The sequence below is a fragment of the Chlamydotis macqueenii genome, chromosome 5, assembly GCF_036417535.1.
Source record: "Chlamydotis macqueenii isolate bChlMac1 chromosome 5, bChlMac1.mat, whole genome shotgun sequence".
Taxonomy (NCBI): Eukaryota; Metazoa; Chordata; class Aves; order Otidiformes; family Otididae; genus Chlamydotis; species Chlamydotis macqueenii.
In genome coordinates, this window is record NC_141560.1 from 7,912,679 (window position 1) to 7,930,803 (window position 18,125).

Below are 18,125 nucleotides of genomic sequence, written 5' to 3' on the forward strand. Positions count from 1 at the left end.
AGTACTTTTAGCATCAATCAGGCCCTAAATGTTTTGACATGAGCCCTTTAAATATAATAAAAAGAAGCTAATCCTGCTAATAATATACCACAATGTAAATTGAGGTTTTTTGGTTTTTCTCTTTCAGAGGCTTCTGTGTGATAAGTCTAGTGGAATGTTTACATTATTTGTTAGTTTTAATCCTTGTGATTGGCACTGGTTAACAAAGTTTCAATAATTACTTTTTTTTTTTAAGTGGAAAATATAGGATTTCTGGGATTCCTGCATCTTGTGTTTTTCTGTCAAGGTACTGCATGATCCCCAAGAAGCAAAGTAGTGAACAAAGAGGTCCTAGTCCCAAATTCTAAGAAGAAATTTGCTTATGCTTGATGTACAGATAGCTCTGTTGATTTCAGTAGGAGTTTTCACAGCACAATCTAGAGCAGATACAGATATTTCTTGCTTTACATTTTCATCAAGGGCTGCTGCTTCAGTCCAAAACCTTTCAAATATGTTTTACAGTAATGTCAACCCTTTCTGTCCAGCTCTGTGGTTGCTTTATTTTCTAGTAACATCCTACTAATATTCTGTGTTGTAGTGGAAGATAAAGGCCTTTATCAGCACATCAGACACTTTCGGCTGGGAGAATGTTTTCAGGCACTGAAGTTTCCCTTTTAGCTGTGTTTTTTATCAGGAGAAGATTGATTGATGTAAAAAAAAGCTCTCTGTCCATTTAATCTTCCTCTTTCTTTTGCTTGTTTTTCAGCAATATTGCTGTCTATTCTGTAGCATCCTTTCTGAACTGATTACGTTGAATGATTTGTCAGTGAGTCCTATAGTTTTTGGTAAAAGAACAAATCTTCGAAGTCCTGGCCATTGTTGTGTAATTAAATTCGATCACCTGAAGCCCCACATCTTTTCCATGCTGTAACACACTCATAATAGATGAGCTGTTCCTGGAAAGTTGTCTCAGAATTCCCTATGGCTTGCAGAGCTAGATACCTCACAGCACTGTCCAGGCACTGCTTAATAGAAGATGTTTTAAGGACACCAAGCTAAATAAGACAAAAATAAGTATCTTTCTTGCAGTAACAGATCTCTTTTAAGGTCTGGATTTTCTAAAATGACAGAGATTATTCCAGTACTTGGTACCCTTACAGACAAATACGTGCTTTTCAGTGCTTTGCTTGTTGTTTTTCCATCCCATAGAGTGCACAGATATTGAGCACAAAGTTGCTGTTTAGAAAGGGAATTGGATTAGCAAGGCTCTGTCTTCAGCGTGCAACGTGAAATAAAAACATTGAGTCATTTTGCAAAAATAGTAAAAATATATATAATTGTAGTGATTAATAGTACTGACTGTATTGTTGTCTGACTCAGCTTCTCCAGAAATTCAGTGGCAAGGTTCTCTATAACTCCTTAGATTTGGTCCATACCTGATTTTATTGAATTTATATTTTATTTCTAAATCTGTACTTGGGATATCTGAGGAAACCGATTATTACATTTTGTTTCTAATCATTTTGGGAATAGGCATGGCTCTATCAGTGTGACTGATTTCAAGTCAAGCTGGCGAAGTGGACTGCCTTTTTTAGCCATCATCCAAACCTTACGACCAGGTCTAGTTGATTTGGAGAAGGCAAAAGCTAGAAGCAATGAAGAAAACCTGAAAGAGGCTTTCAGAATTGCAGAACTGGAGCTGAATATTCCACGACTCCTTGAACCTGAAGGTAAATGATCTGCGTTTTTTTTATTTTTGTTATCGGGAGTGAGATTGATATAATCCTATATGTATTGACTTGTAATACAGGAAAAAGTAAGGCTGTGCTTAAGTGAAACATTGGTCTTTACTGTAATGCTCAAACCTGAGGTTCTTTGTTTCATAACACCAGCTGTGCTTAAGATTTGTTGTATTTTTGAATTGACAGCAAGGGCAGGAACAATATGCAGAAGAGTTCATGGGAGAAACTTGGTTCTATTAAAATATTCCCAAGGAAAAAATGTTCATTACATATTAATTTCTGTCAATGGTATGTTAACTGAGCTGCTGCAAAATAAACATGTTTATGGTAATGTGTTTTAATAGCTACACTATAGTGTGTAATTATGAGATCAGGCCTAGAGGGCTGTGTAATTATGTACATGGTGTATTGGCTCTTGCAGATGTTGACGTTATGAATCCGGATGAAAAATCCATCATGACTTATGTGGCTCAGTTTTTGCAATACTCCAGGAATTTGTGTGAGTCTGAAGAAGACATGCAGGTATGTCATGTGGTTTATCATGTGATTTATCACATTTATCAGGCATTTTTAAATGAATGTGTGTCATGGATGCCAAGAATATCAGTACTTTCTTTGCCCAGTTTATAACCTGACTCAGTAACAGTTAGATAGTACATCAAGGTTTGATCCTCTGATTGAGCTACTGACAGGGCTGAATTGGCCTGAACCTTCTGATGCTCCTGTGTGGTAGCCAAGACTCAATGTGGTAGATTTTTGATGATACAGGTGGAATTGCTGTGCAGATTGTCCTGTTTTTTCATTTAACCATTGCAGAGGACATTTTCAAGCCTGGTTGTCTTCATGTATGCTCTGAAGTCTGTATATAAATATTGGGGTAGAGGCAGAGAGATTTGCAAATGTGCAGAACAACCAGCTTTAAATTTAATAGCTCACAGGTAAAGCAGACAGAAGTTGTCACTCACAGATCACACTGGCTGGAAGACCAAGTTTTCTATTCTCTGTATTCCCCTATGAGTGTCTATGTATTAATTGGTTATTAACATCTCTCCCTACTGATAATCTCCTTGCAATAGGACTGCAGTCAGGCTCTACTTTTAAGACACCGTTATATATCCAGGTGGCAGGTTTAAAACTTTGGCCTTGCTCTGTAATAGTGCCTGACGCAAAACTCATTAGAGTCTCCCGGAATTATTATTTGTTATTCCATAGCTTTGGATGGGGTTTATCGTGTGCTCAATGTGTATTGTTTTGTGACACAATGTCAATTAAAAACAAGGCATGCAAAATCAAAAAGTGAAATTTTCTGCTCTAATTACCAGGAAAAAGTAAGGGAGGCTGTGAGCTGGTTGGCTGCACAGGAGAAGAAGTTAGCAAAGTTGCTGGTGGACACAGAGAATGAGACATATTACCAGAAGTGTAAAGTAAGTTGCATTTCATATTTAACTGCTTTTGCAAAAAGAAATATTAAAAATATTCCCAGAAACATAGTTTTTCATCTTCATTCCCTAACGTGAAGTGTTAAATGGCTTTTAAACAAGAGTTTGAAATCTGACAATAAATTTGGTAAATGCCCTCAAGTGACTGAGGGAAGGTTAGGATAAAATTATTTCTGTTAGGAAACAGATATATGCTGTTTGGTTTCTGAGCAGAGCAAGAGTTTTTGGAGAGAGTAAAGTGGTGTCTTTTAATTAATTGATGTAGTTAAAGACTTGGACAAGATTCAAGCACATAGGCCCTTTACAGGGTCACCTTTGCCATTTCTGTGACAATAATAACAGTAGGTTTTACCTAACTAATGTTGCAGAGGAGTACTTGAAATGTTGACTATAGACTGCGACTGAAATAAAATTTCCTTTGGTTTATAAAGTAGCCAGAGTGTAATCTCGTGTTCCATGGTGGACTGTGAGGGGAAGAATTTTCCCTTTCTCTTGGTGGGAGGGGAGAACCATGTCCTCACTGCACTGACGTTATATTAAATACAGATTTTGCTAGTGAATGGCACCTATAATTTCAGACCAAAATACTGCCTGGAGACAAGTATGGCTCTTTCCTGCTATCTTGCCTTTCAATGCATCACACCCTTTGAAGTTAATGGAAGTCATACCAGTGTGTTCAAACGCAGTGCTTGGCTCCATGAGCTTCCATCTGAAGTCTTCTTCTATGAATTGCTCTTCCTTTTTATCCCTAGGAAATGATGTCATTTATGGAAGCATTTAACCAAGAAAAAAAGCCCTTTCTGCCTGTGTTGTCATCAAAAAGAAGTGAAACTGAACTGTGTGAGGGCCAGCAGCAGATGAGAGAAGAGTGGGATAAACTCATCTCTCAGGTCAGAGGCATTTCTAGCTCAACTTCGTTACCAGCATGAGCATGTTTGATAAAGAATCCTAAGTCTACCCCAGAAACTCACCCGGGGAGAAGTGGGGAGGTGATACTTTACTTGAATTGATAAAAGATGTATTGACCCTGAACTTGAAGACCAGCCAACCTGAGTGGTGCCCCAGAGGAGGCGGAAGGTGACCATGCATTACCTCCCAAGCCTCAGGACTGTGAGACATCTGCAAAAAATGGCCTGCATCTGATTATCTTTGAGCACTCTTCTGATCAAAGTTTTTGGCCTATTTATGCTTAAAAGGTTATTTCGGGACGTAATTATAGCTCAGATAACGATGCAGCTGGGAAAAGTGTGTTAATATATTCTTTCTCATGGCACAGATAGTGATATAGTGAGATCTGCTTGGTCAGTGCTTTGCAGTGAGGTTGGCTGTGTCTTCTTCTGTCACAAGTGGGATGTGTTGGGCCTTGCTGGTAATTGCTCGTTATGGAAGAGATGTTCCCCTGTTAGCCCCATGGTGGAAAGCTGTGCAGAGCATCCCTGTTTCCCCTCTATTTTGCAACGAGTTTGCTATAAATTTCCCTGTTGCTGGGCCTTGAGATGGTCACCAGTCAAGGATAACAACTTCCAAATTCTCTGTAGTGTTACGGAGATCACAGATTGGGGAGCAAACCTGCATCTCAGGTAAATATAGCTGATTTGTAAGCTGACTTCATTGGAAGCTCATTTTTGAAATGGTGACAGATGGGGTTTTTTTTTCTGGGATGTGTAGAGCATCAGCTTTACAGAGCATATATCAGTATCTTGGTGATGGGGAAGAAAATAATAGTGAGAAATTTAATCACTTGTTTTCCTTTTTAAGATTAATGAATGGAAAGCGAAGCTGGACCAGATGTTGCCCTCCCCTCTGGATGGCATTGAGGCCTGGCTTCAGGAGGTAGAACATCTTCAGGCAGAAGATTTGCCTGATTTGCAGGACCCGTTTAAAGCAGTATTTGTCTTCAGGGAAATAATTGTAATATTTAAGGTATGCTGATCACAAAGGAACGTTCTACTTCAGTCTGATCTAGCAAAGCACTTGTTATGGAATTGCTATTTGACATTTTGGGAAGTGGTATGGATATGTTTATCTTCTGAAGATGAAAAGTTCTTCTGAACATACCTTTGAACAATGTTGAGTTTAATTAAATAACTGCATGGGTCTGTGAAGAAGGTTTCTGACTTCACTGGGGTGAGATTAAATTTGAGTCCTATCTGAATGAGTAAATGATGGTATTCTTTTTTATGTGGTTTCCTGCAACTTGTTTGTTTGTTAAGTAATAACACAAGGTAATTGCATCCTTATCTTTAAATCTATGCTTGATACATACCTATTCAGAAAAGCCCTTCTGCTCAGGGTTACATTCCAGTGAATTCACGCAGTTTGTGTGTTTAAAGTTAAGTATTTGCTGAATCACTCCATAATTCCATTCAAAGCAAAGGGCAGTATTTTGATACTGTGGTACTTATTTATTCTGATCTTGAAGTTATTTATTCTGATCTTGAAATCTTTATGCTGGTAAGAGTTTAAGCATCCTCTTAAGTCTGGAAAGTTTGAAAAGGGTAGATGTGTTCATGCCTGGTTGATCATCATAATGCTGTACTTGTTTTTTTATGAACAGAGGGGAAGTTGGAAATTTTTGTGACTTGTCCTTAAAGTGAATTTGAAAGAATGGGAAATAGAGATTCTTTTGAGTGGCTTGATAGCAGCACTTTTTTGTAGTCTTGTAAGTCAGCTCTCAATATAAGAGATGACTTTTTAACTGATAAGAGCTTTGCCAGACTTCAACCATTTGATCTATGATTTTTGTTGTTCAGCCTAAGTAGTTAAATCATTTCTAAGAATAAGACAGAGAGATGTTGTTGGTTTAGTGGTTTCTTTTTCCCATTGAAGGTGTAGATAAAATCATTAAGATCCTTAAGAAGAAGAAACCTAAGATACTTAATTTCTGTCAAATCCACTTTTCCTGATGGGAAGACATTCTGCTGAGAATTTTTCCCCCTCCCTCCTCTAGTCAGTCCTTTTAGTATGTCTCATGTAGTGATCTTGTTGCCAAGGTGGTGCCTTATAATGTAAATTTTACTTTCTCTTAAGATCTAGGAAATTAGCCACCAATGCTCATAACTTTCTGACTGGAATAATATTAATGTTACAAAATTAAGTGTTTAAAATCTGTGCACTATTTTGGGGATTGAGTGCTGCCCCAGGATTTAGCCATTTCCATTAACATGCTTTGTGGCAGATTTTATTACAGAGAAATGAAGTTCTAGCGTATTTCTTTATTTGCCACTTACGAATATGCTTATATTCTGTGCAATACATTTTGTGGTTTGTTCTTATGTAGGGAGTATGGTGCTGAGACACATGCCCATAAAATATCCCCCAATCATTTGATACTGGCCATCAGAGGGTTCATGTGGTTTGCTATCAGCATGGCGTTAGATGGAAATTTATTGAGCAATCAAATGAAGTAAGCAAGGTTGACATAATATGTTTATTCAACAGATTTTGCTGTCAGTCTTTGCTAACACATAGCAGAAAACAACTGTCGTAATTCAGCCCCGATCGGGACCAGACTACGCAGTCTCTCTCTCACTCCCCCCACCCTCCGAGAGAACAGGGAGAGACAATATAAGAAAAAGGCTCCAGGTTTGAGATAAGGACAGGGAGAAATCCTTAAAGTTACCATTACGGGCAAAATAGACTCGACTTGGGGAAAACTATTCATTTATTACTACAAACAGCAGGAGAATGAGAAGGAGAACAAGATAACTTCCCCCCACCCCTCCCTCTTCCCGGGCTTAACATTATCTCTACCACCTTCCTCCCACCCCGAGCGGCACAGGGGGAAGAGGGAATGGGGGTGACGGTCGTTCATCACACGTCGCTTTACACTGCTACTTCCTCGTCCTCACATTCCTCCCCTGCTCCAGCGTGGGTTCCCACCCACGGGCTGCAGTCCTTTGTGAAACTGCTCCAGCATGGGTCATCTCTTCCACGGGGTGCAGTCCCTCTGGAATGGCTGCCCCAGCGGGCCCTCCACGGGCCACAGCCTCCTTCAGGCATCTGCCTGCCCCAGCGTGGGGTCCTCCATGGGCGGCAGGTGAATCTCTGCTCCTCCGTGAACCTCCATGGGCTGCAGGGGGACAACCTGCTCCACCATGGTCGTCACCACAGGCTGCAGGGGAATCTTGGCCAGGAGCCGCATCACTCCTCCCTCTCCTTCTTCACTGACCTTGGCGTCTGCAGCCGTTCCTCTCAGAAGAAATTCTTCACAACAGGCAGGCAGACGTCTCTCAGGTTCTCTTCACATCTCCTCTCCTCTCCACTTCTTGCAGCCGGGCCGGAGCGAGTCGGGCCCAGTCGGCCGCCCGGCGGGAGGCTGGAGGGTGAGGGCCGCAAGGCCCACAAGGCTCGTGCCTCCCCCTCTCTGCCCCCGCTCAGCTTCTTCACATCATCTCTCCTCTTTTTTCTGTTTTTCCCCTTCTTAAATATGTTATTGCAGGGGCGTTATCAGGGAACATTCTGCTACCAATTGGCTTGGCCTTGGCCAGCAGTTCATCTGCCCTAGGCCCAGCCTAGTCCACCGGACAAATGGGAACAACTTCTAGCAGCTTCTTACAGAAGCTACCACTGTAGCTCCCCCCTCACTAAATAAAACCAGAACAACAACTTAATATCCTGAAACTGTAACCATAAGACTTTTTTGTCCTCAAGATGATAGCGAAAATGCAGAAAAGCGCAATATCATCAGTAGTGTAGATTCATGTTCCTTATATTTAACTTGATGCACAGCGATAAGAGAAATCAGGTAGTACTGCACTAAATGTGCACTTTAGAAGGTGATGAGATAAATACTTCCATTGCACTTTAATGAGTAAAGTCACTGGAAGATTGCCTTGTGCTGACTGTTTCTTTATAGCTCTCGCCCTAATGGCAGGTGACTTGCAGATTCTCAGATGAAATATTCTAGAATTAAAATTAATGGCTTACTATGTCTTTTTCTCCCCAGGGCTTGATGGATTGTTTTGATTCTCACTTGGACACCCTTCAATCGTTTAAGAACAAAGATGAGAAGAATATGCCACTAGTCTTGCCTGAAAAGTTAGAGGAAATGAAAAGAAGGTTGTGATCCTCAAATTCCCTCTACTTTGACTATATTGTATTCTAGCTCTGCTATTGACTTGCTCTGCTGTTCTGAACAAAGCACATCATTTGTCCGTGCCTTCCAGTAAAAGAGCATTTTCCACCTAAGTATAGATTGACTGTTAAGCGGAGCAGGCAGGTTCACTCATTGGTCCAATGAATGTCTAATTATGTGTATGAAGTGGAGCTCATTAACAGGACCTTTTCAGATCTGCTTTGCTTGTGTGGATAGGAAACACCCACTAGGAGCAGGAAACATGAATATTTTGAATGTAAAAATCTCGCAAGGAGTGGGGATTCTTGCTCTTAATTTTTTATTTCCACCGTTTAAAGCACTGAGGTAGAGTTGTGCAACCCCGTATAGCTATTGGAGGATATTTTTTTAAATGACTAGTGAATCTGTGTCCTTAACCCTTTGACATACAGATGTCAGATGCCCCTTTTCTGGTCGTTTAATGTTTTTCATAAATCGAGCAGTCAGTATTGCCTCAAAATTGTTGCTACATAAAAAATGAACTTTTAACCTTAAAATTTTACTCCTGTCATAACAAAATTAAGTTTACATATATATACTAAGGTTTTAGACTAAAAACCTTATAAATGAACACTTTCTGTATCCAATGATTTTGAGTCAACTTTTGGAACATTTCACTGTTTGCAGATTCAGCAATATTCATTTCACAAAGTCCAGCACCTATCTTGAATACCACTATGGACTCTGCACAGCTATTGCCAATGAGGTGATGTCAAAGATAAATATCTGGGATGTGAAATATGGGACAAAAGAGTCTGTGGAATCACTGCTGGAAAATTGGAATGTAAGTTTAAATATATGTATCACACCCTGACAATAATTCTTCTTCTCCACCTTTCTTTGATTCAAACTTGTCCTGGCCTCATCTGAAGATACTTGATAGAAGCGTGGTAGACTTGTGAGATCTGGGATTTATGCAAGGGCAGCTTCCACAGAAGCTTTTTTCCCCTCCACATCTTCCCATTTTGCCCCAAGTGGGAGTTCTTTCTTCAGTTTGGAGAAGTAGAGCGAGCCGTGACTGTTTGCAATTTTCTGTCTACCCTTTGTAATTCTTTATTGGGAAGATTTCTTTATTTCTAGATTATTTATAGAGCCAACACTAGCAGCCTTTCTGTAGCTCAAATCCGCACAAACCTCTCTGGAGTAGTTCAGTAGTTGCTAGCTTCAAAGACAACCATGAACTACAGTGCTGGCTAATCTGCCTTTTGCTGTTGCTTATTCCTTTTCCCAGCTTCCTTACCTCCTTATACTTCATGGTAAATACGAATTGTCTTATTTTGTTGCATTTTGTGCTTAGGTCAGCTTCTGGGCTCAACTTATTAAAATGATGCCACATGGAGGCCTGTAGGAGGGGATGGATTACCCTGCCCCAAATACTGACAAAGAATATTGCATCAAGAATGCCATCTGTAGTGCCGTAAATTTTGCCCATCTGCAGTTAATGGACTTACCTGATTAATTAATTGTGAATTCCATCTTAGTGGAGTTTCTAAAGAGTTTCTCAGAAGCTTTTCAGACTGGCAAATCCCTGGTTAAGTTAGTGGGAATTTCACCAGTGTCAGAACTGTGGAAGGAGGCAACAAGAGGTTTTATAAAGTACCGATTTTTCTGAGTGAGATGGGAGTATGGAGTTAATCTGTGCTGAGTTTCTTGATTCAGTTAGTTTCATAAATACTTACTGTTGTATTGTTTCTACAGTTGTGGTTTGTGGTCTTTCTCAAGCTGATAGAATATAGAGCTTTCCCGACGAGTTTAAGACTTGTTGCTGGCTCTCCTTCTGGTCCCATGATGTGCATTTCTGGCTAAGTGGTGGCGTGGTGGCCAAGGTTTGTCATGGCCACAGGAGAGGTTGTTTTGTAGCCTGCTAGATAGGACATTTGTAGAAGTGGGGAGCTCTGGAGTGAGGTGCAGCTCAGACAGGGCAACTGAGGATCAACCCTCATTCCCTGTGTGAAGGTGTGAAGCCACAAGTTTCCTTCTCTGCTCCCATTTCTTCTTTTCTCACCCTTTCCATCCCCAGTTTGGATCTTAATCTGTGGCAGGAACTAGGCATGTCAATATTTCTGTGCAGGCAGGGAAACCCAGCTTTCACTTTCGTCACTTTTTTCCCTTAGGTGACTAAATTCTGCCTGACCTGTTCTAAATGCCATTTCTCAATATTGCCCTAGGGCTTTTGACATAAGCAGTCCTGACTCTGGCAGGACTGTGACTCAGGCAATGGCATTCAGGAATTAGTATTCCCGTTTAAGTTACTCTCCACAAGCAGAAAAAAGAACAGGCCTATTTCACACTAAGAGGTGCAGATGAGTTGCTGGATGGGCTTTGCTCAGTTTACATTTAACCTGCAGGTTATAGGCCCATATTTTAAAAATGTATCCCAAGCTGCGTTTCCTACCTAGTTTTATCTGGGTTAGTGTTACCCATGCCAATTACTTTTCACTTTGGGCAGAATTTCATTGAAGAAAAGAGACTTGAAATGCAACTAGAAACTGCTACTCACATCTGTGAAGATTTGAAAAACAAAAACATAAGCGGTCCTGACTTAGGTAAGTTCATGCACAGAAACTGCTATGAAGACCTCTGTTTTGAACTGATGTGCTGTCACCAGTTTTAATTCCTACTTAGGTTTTTGTGTAAAATAACCTCTCTGTTTCCAAATGTATAATGATATTCCCTATTTGATGTCCTAGCTGGAGATCCTCAAGAAATTAGCAAACTTTTTAAGACAGTGGAGTCAAAGATTTCTATGTGCAGAGACTATATTTCCAATGTAAATACCACCCTACAGAAAGTTCTGTCTTCCTGGAGTAATTATACAGAAAACCTCCACTTACTAAGGACATGGCTGGAAGAAAAACGAAATGAGCATCCAAAAGAGGTATGTGGTTCGATTTCTCTTTGTAATGACAGAGATACTTGGAAGCCTCCTGGAAGGAAAGCATTATACATGACAGTGGCTGTTGTTGTTACTTTTCTATTCCTCATTTTGGAAATAAACTTTTGGCAGGGTTCTGCTTTAAATGATTTCAATGCCTCTGTCTAGATCCCTGCTGAGATCCTAGCAAAGTGGAATTCAGTTCATGGTTCCTTAAATGAAGCTGGAAACTATCTCATCGAAGTCAGCAAAGAGCAAGTTGGATCAAATATTGCCAAAGAGCTGAAGAAACTGAACAGGAGATGGGCTAAGTTCATCAAGAGGACACACTTTGTAAGTTGCTAATTTCATGTGACTCTTTTGCTGGGCGGCCTTCAAAATCATATTTTCTAGACTTACCAGCTTACTAGTCAGAGGTTGGTAAATCTTCCAGTCACCTCAGGATTGCCAGTTTTAAAAGAGGAGGAACAGAGAATACACAGAGACATCCCATTCTTAAGTCTTTGTGACTCAGTCAAATGCTCTTTATGATACGATAGAAAATGTTCCGTTTTTAAAATGGAAATTTTAAAACCACTTATAAAAGGAAATCTTATTGCAGGATAAAGCTCTTTATTCAGTTCTAGAGATGGAAGTAATCAATTCCTTAAGAGCTCGTGAGCCTTTGCTAAATTATATAATCTCTGCCTCAGCTAGTAGAAAGTAATTATTGCTGCATAGATGTTTCTAAGGTTTTGCAGCTTTACACCAGCTCACCTGACAGACTTTTAGGCTCTGTAAATTCCTATACAACCTACTTAATTTTGCATATAGAACATTTCCTGGAATGCTCTCACAAGAATGACGTTTTGACTCTGCCTGGGAACATTAGAGCTCTTAATTTTCTAAGCGGAGCCTTTCGTTGACATTTATTAAAGTTACTGCTGTGACAATAAGCGGTGGCAAAAAATTACAACATTTTTATAGGAGATGAGCTTAATGACAGTGCAAGAAGTTAAAAGGAAACATTCCCAAGAGTGAGAGAAATATGGAGTTTCCTAGAAAAACGCATAGTAAGAGATGCTTTTAGGAAATACAATCAGCAGAGATAAAGAGGCCTCTTGCACCTTTATGAGGATTTAAGGACTTCAGGAGTTACTTGTCTGGCATTGCTTTGGACATTATAGCTATATAATATATATAATATTTATTTTTATATATAAAAAGGCAAGGGCAAGTGCTTGAGCTCTGGCCTGTGACTGCCAGTACCATTAAACTGTTAGCATACTCCCTGGTCTGCGTTTGACCAGCACATTGTCTCTTGGACAATTCCCTGGCGTAGCCTGGGGGATGCTGCAGCCCAGGAGTTGCTCTCCATGGTGTGGCTGTGGCTGCTTGCTGATAGGGGAGGGGGCAGCCCATATGGGCAAAGGTTGTGCTGTCCCACCTGCTCTCAGGGTGGAAGAACTAAGCCTCAGGTGGTTCATTTACCAATTTGTTTGGCATTTGTTTCTCCTTCGATCCTTCTTGGGTGCAAAAGCTGGAAAGTAAGTTAGGCGTGTTGCAGGAGGGTAGTGGAGAGACCCATGAACCAGTGACGGGTATGAACTTCTTATCCTGCTCTTTGTTTGTAGCTTGGTGAAGGGAGCAGAGATGCAGCTGAAAAGACCAAGGAGCTTCCAGGGAGCCTGGAGAAAATGGAAGAGCTCCTTAGAGGGGTGGACAGCTGGGCAGCAGAGACTGGATGCCTGCTTGCCGAGATCAGTCATGAGGGGCCTGTGCATCCTGAGATGGAGGAACACTTGCAGGTGAAAATGGAAATACACTGCTTAAAATACTTGTTCATCAGATTGTCTTCTTTCAGCACGGTCTCATAGCTGGGATAAAATGAGCCATCACCAGTGAAGCAGAAATGAATGCTGGGTTTTGTGCTGTAACACTGGTAAAAAGCCAAGGCAATGCTAGTGTTTTGATGTTGTTTCCCAGGGTCACTCCCAGATGAGCTATGAATGAATCTTCCAACATCGGTGTGTCCAAATGACAAGCAGGTGCCAGTGAAGTGCTGTTGGTGCCACTGATGAGCAGCTTGCTCTTGAGTGATATTAATTACTCCCTGTCCAGCACAGCACTCACAGCAGACTGAAACCTTGCAAGGTGCTGAGTTGAGAATTTTCCCTGGTCATGCAGTGCTTTCTGCCATCTATCCTGCAGTGCAGGAAGGAGATTTGGGACAACTTGGCTGTATTCAAGGCTTACCTGTCGAAAACTTTAATACTTGAAGTGTTTTCAGCAGCATGCTGGGTAGTTTGTGCATCTCAGCGTATGGGCAGTTGCTCTAAACATTCACTGTGAGCACTGATGAATTTCTTGCTACTTCTGCTAGTCTCTGTTGTTTCCCATGTCTCTCTGCCAGGCATTACTGTTTTCCCCCCTAGCAGACAGCAGGTGGAAATACATATATATAACTCAGCAACTTCAGTACAAAGTCTGATTTATTTTCTTCACCTACCAGCAAAGGTGAGACTGAACAAAGATGCCAAGCTTGGCACTGGAGAAGCTGAAGCGCTGTGTTATGTTGCCTTTTGCTATTTCTTCAACAGGGCCAGTGTAATCTAACGGTAGGACAGTGACCACCAGAAGGAGGTTTTATTGGAGCTCTTCCATCTAAGGGCTAAAATTAAACAGAGATCTTCTTTGGTACATTAAATCCACCTACAGTAACGGTGCACCAGAATTAGTGTTAGTTTACTTTTGGTTTGTACATCCTTGCACTGTGTTTAGTTGACAGAATTAGGAGTGTGAGTCTGTGTAAAGAATCTGTTCAGCTTTTTGTAATTGTGGGCATACGTTTATAAAATCAGCCTCATCTTGCAGTGTGACACTAGTTTGTTAAAAACAACAGAGTAACAAAAGACACCCTGAAACGCAACCTCCAAAAATGTGAGACTGGTATTGTATCTCCATGTCTGTGAGCAGAGGAGATCAGGTTGCTATTACCTGCAGTACAGTAGGTTGAGGTCCAGAATAAAGCGCTGATTGTCGTTAGAAGAATGCTAATTGACAACTTCAAACAGGAAAAGGTGTTAAATATTCATAGATCAAAACAGCTCTATTAACGACGTTTCATGATAAATATTCAAATATGGCACACTACTTTTGCATGCAAAATACCCAGCTGCGTCCTGCCTTTTAGTAGTGAATACTGTAAGAAAATCTGAGCCTTGGTATGTGCCTACTCTTGGACGACTTCGTGATCACATGATGCGTATCCAAATGTGTGGTTTGTACATTCATTTGGAAAGCTGTTTGGATGGGAGAGTGTGTTTTAAAAATACTTCTGATTGGCTCTGAGGCAAAGACACGGGAAGTATCACATGACAGAAAGACTGTTTCAGCTAACAGATTCTCCTGTGGATGGCAGCAAATTTCTTTCTCTCTGCACAGAGATTTTGCAATAGGATGTAAGATTTTTCCTTGACCAAATATTGGCCATCCTTGATCAATGCTGGCTTTTTCATTCAGTCCCTTTAAACAAAAAGACGTAAATACCGTACAGGCTGCTAATGCTTTTCGTTCAACCAGAGCTTGGCTGCAAGGGGAACCTCATGCCAAGAACAAATGGTGGCAGCAGAAGAGATACTGCAGTCCCTGATGCGAAATGTTTTAAGTCAGGCGTCCCAACAGCATTCTGATGCCACTGGGCTGCAGGCACGAATTAAAGAAGCCAAAGACAAAATAGAGGTACTCCTTTTTTAGTGTTATTGTACTTTATACACATAGACCTTTCTAATTTTGACATTATGTGATTAGGAAAACTCCTTTTAATTCATGTAAAATAGAAAAAAAAGGTTTTTAGTATTGGAATAAGTCTCTCAGACTCATACCAGGGCAAAAACTAGAACATTTCAGAGATTAGCATCCCAACTCAAAAAACGTGAGTGTTGTTGGAGAGAGACCAGAGGAGACCATGAAGATCATAAGAGGGCTGAAGCACCTCTCCTGGGAGGACAGGCTGAGAGAGTTGGGGCTGTTCAGCCTGGAAAAGAGAATGTTCTGGGGAGACCTTATAGCAGGCTTCCAGTACCTAAAGGTCTTTCCTGTAGGCCCACAGGAAGGATGGGGAGAAACTTTTCAGCAGGGCCTGTTGTGATAGGATGAGGGGTCATGGTTTTAAACTTGAGGGAGGTAGATTCAGATTAGATATTAGGAAAAAATGTTTTACATTTTTTGAGGGTGGTGGAACACTGGCACAGGTTGCCCAGAGAAGTGGTGGATGCCCCATCCCTGGAAACATTCTAGGCCAGGTTGGACGGGGCTCTGAGCAACCTGACCTGGTTGGAGATGTCCCTGCCCCTTGCAGGGGGAATGGACTGGATGGCCTTTAAAGGTCCCTTCCAACCCAAACCATTCTATGTTGTAAAGCAATAGCTTTATGTAATTACTGACACTCCTGCGCATTCTGAAAAGAGTCTCTTTCTTCCAAGGCTGTCATGGGTGAAATGAACAACATGTTGTCCAAATCTGAGAACAGGCCTGCAGAGAAGGAGGCTTTGCTTAATTTTGAAGAATCCCAGAAAGAGCTTGAGGCCTCCGTTTCAAAGGCTGTGCAACTTGTCAGTCAAAAATTAAGTCCTGAAGAATGTATTTCAAGATATGAGGTGGGTTTGTTTTCTAAGCCAGCTGAATTTGAGTTTTTCTTAGTGCTATTTACTGTCTAAAAGGCTGAGGTACCACAGTGAGAAAAATACCGGAAGTGTTTTTTTTTTTTTTGTAGCCATTAATGCTTTTCTCAGCTTTTTGATTCAGCACTGTTAGCATACATTAACTCGGCAGACGGCTTGAATGAAGAAATGTAAATCTGTGTGGCGGTTTATTCAGTGCCCTGTCTTAAATTACTCCACATCCCATCAGAACTCATCATGTTCTGAAATACAGACTTTTTTTTTCCCTGATTAATAATTAAGACTCTCATCAGGAGTCACATGTCTGAATTCTTGAATAGATTTTTGAAGTGTGATTATAAATACTGAATCACATCTTTTTCCTAGTTGCTAACTGGTAAAGAAAGTGTCTGATCTCAAAATCGGCATCTCTTAAAGGGGTCCTTAGAGAGGTATCAAAAATGGAAGTGCCCAAAATCTGCGTGGCCTCATCTTGCACAGCACGTCCTGTGCGGCCATGTGGTGGGAGCAGTGCAGAGCTTCACTCAGGCCATCTCATAGGGTCCTGTCACATGGATGCAGACCTTTCGCCTGCTTTCTGACAGGCATGGGATGTGGCCCAATGAGCAAGAATTCGGGGACTTTAATCTTTCTTCTTTGGTACCAAATTTTCCCCTAAAAGAGGAGTTACAAGAACAACATCTGCTTTTGTCCAAAAAGCATACACTGATATTGCCTGCAACCTTTTGCAGATATGCAAGGGTGGAGGATGCCCTCATACTCACCTGTACCCGTACCCATACATGCAATGTCTACATGCTTTGTGCATGGTCTTTGTATGCTACTGAGGTCATTTTATTAGGTAAATAATCTACATACAATTCTGTTTATTTTTCATTATGCTTTTCTTGCAGGAAGCTTTTAATGCTCTGGACACTAAAGTTCTTGACAAATTTTTGAAAGCAGCCGAACAACTGAAAAATATTTCATCTGATTGTGAAAAACTGGTAGTGGAAGAAAAAAGTAAAGATGTTCGTAAAAGATGGGAGGTGAGATAATATAGGAAGGTGAATCCAGTGTCTGTTCTCATTAGGCCTGGTGCCTTTGAAAAGCAGGTTTTTTGTCACAGTATGTTCTGAGAGTTTTATTTCCTTTGTGATAGTCTCTCACCATCTCACAGGGATAATGTGTTTTGAATTTTGCAGGCAGTTCATCGTGAAATTATATCCTATATCCAGCTCATAGTAGAAAGGGAAAAAAAGAAATTTAACGCAACTTTAAAAAAAATCAATAAGCAATTAGGCAAAGAGAAGAAACTTCTAAGTATGGATAAAACCAAAGGGCTCCTCAAGGAACATGAGGTACCTGCCATACTCCTTTTCTGCTCACCTGCCTCTCTTTGTCAATGCACTGTCTCTCCTTCTTGCTTCTTTTTTAGGTTCATTATTGCAGGCTGTGTTTATGGAACAGGACCCTTATGCTCAGTGTTACCTAAACACAGAACAAAGAGGCCACTCAAATTGTTTCTTTACCTTTTTTGGCTGCAGATACTAGCCTCCTTGGAGACTTTTAGAATTACCTCCTTGTTAGGTGGATGGTATCTTTTTTCCATTTTTTTAAAGACAATCTTGAAACGTTAAAACAGATTTAATCATGCAAAGTGTAAAAATAAGAAATGATCATGTGTTTTGTGACTCCCTTGGTTTGTTACAGTTGCATAGCTGGTGTTGGGTGCCTTCAGGTGAGAGTATCTTCTCACAGTGCAGTCGCCACAGTTTACCTTTGTGTTTGTGCTGTGTATAAATTAACCACAGAGTTAGACTAAGGCATCCATGTTTCACTTGCCAGAGTGAGTCACGGTGAATCTTACATATTCCATAAGCAATGGGGTTTACACTTCATTGCTTCTAGCGTTTTCCTTCTTCCTCCTCTTTGAGATGCATTGGCCAGCTTAGCACTTACAAGGGTAAGAAATTGCTCTCGTGATGAAGTTCTGGTCTTCACTGAATTCAGTGGAGTTTTAGTCTTTGCTTTTCATTGATTCATGTTCAGCAAATATTACATATGAAAGAGTAAAGAGAAATTACGTGTTCTCAGGTGCTCATATTTTGCTTCTGCTGATACTTTTATTAGATTTTTAGTAGATCTTGATTTCACCCCAGAAAGTATAATCGTTGATGGGGAATATTTTAACTAGATTTTCCGATTCTACTTTTTCTGTAGTCATTTGGACATGTATATCTTAATGTCAGCATGAAGAGGACTTGGGACCAAAGTGGCTAAGATTGTAGTAACATAACCAATTTCAAAACCAAGCAACAGTCAGTGCAGATC

At 40.6% G+C, this 18,125-nt stretch overlaps 1 protein-coding gene across 1 annotated transcript in view; it reads left to right on the plus strand.

Moving 5' to 3' along the window:
* LOC147600470 (nesprin-2-like) overlaps window positions 1-18,125 on the plus strand; it is a 179,840-nt gene that overhangs the window by 22,115 nt on the left and 139,600 nt on the right. Inside the window, 15 exon segments of the mRNA XM_086750184.1 lie at window positions 1,513-1,709; window positions 2,143-2,243; window positions 3,044-3,145; window positions 3,913-4,050; window positions 4,919-5,083; window positions 8,109-8,221; window positions 8,904-9,060; window positions 10,726-10,822; window positions 10,967-11,154; window positions 11,320-11,484; window positions 12,765-12,938; window positions 14,713-14,871; window positions 15,615-15,788; window positions 16,706-16,840; window positions 16,997-17,152. Of these exon segments, the coding sequence (XP_086606310.1) occupies window positions 1,513-1,709; window positions 2,143-2,243; window positions 3,044-3,145; window positions 3,913-4,050; window positions 4,919-5,083; window positions 8,109-8,221; window positions 8,904-9,060; window positions 10,726-10,822; window positions 10,967-11,154; window positions 11,320-11,484; window positions 12,765-12,938; window positions 14,713-14,871; window positions 15,615-15,788; window positions 16,706-16,840; window positions 16,997-17,152 (2,221 nt within the window).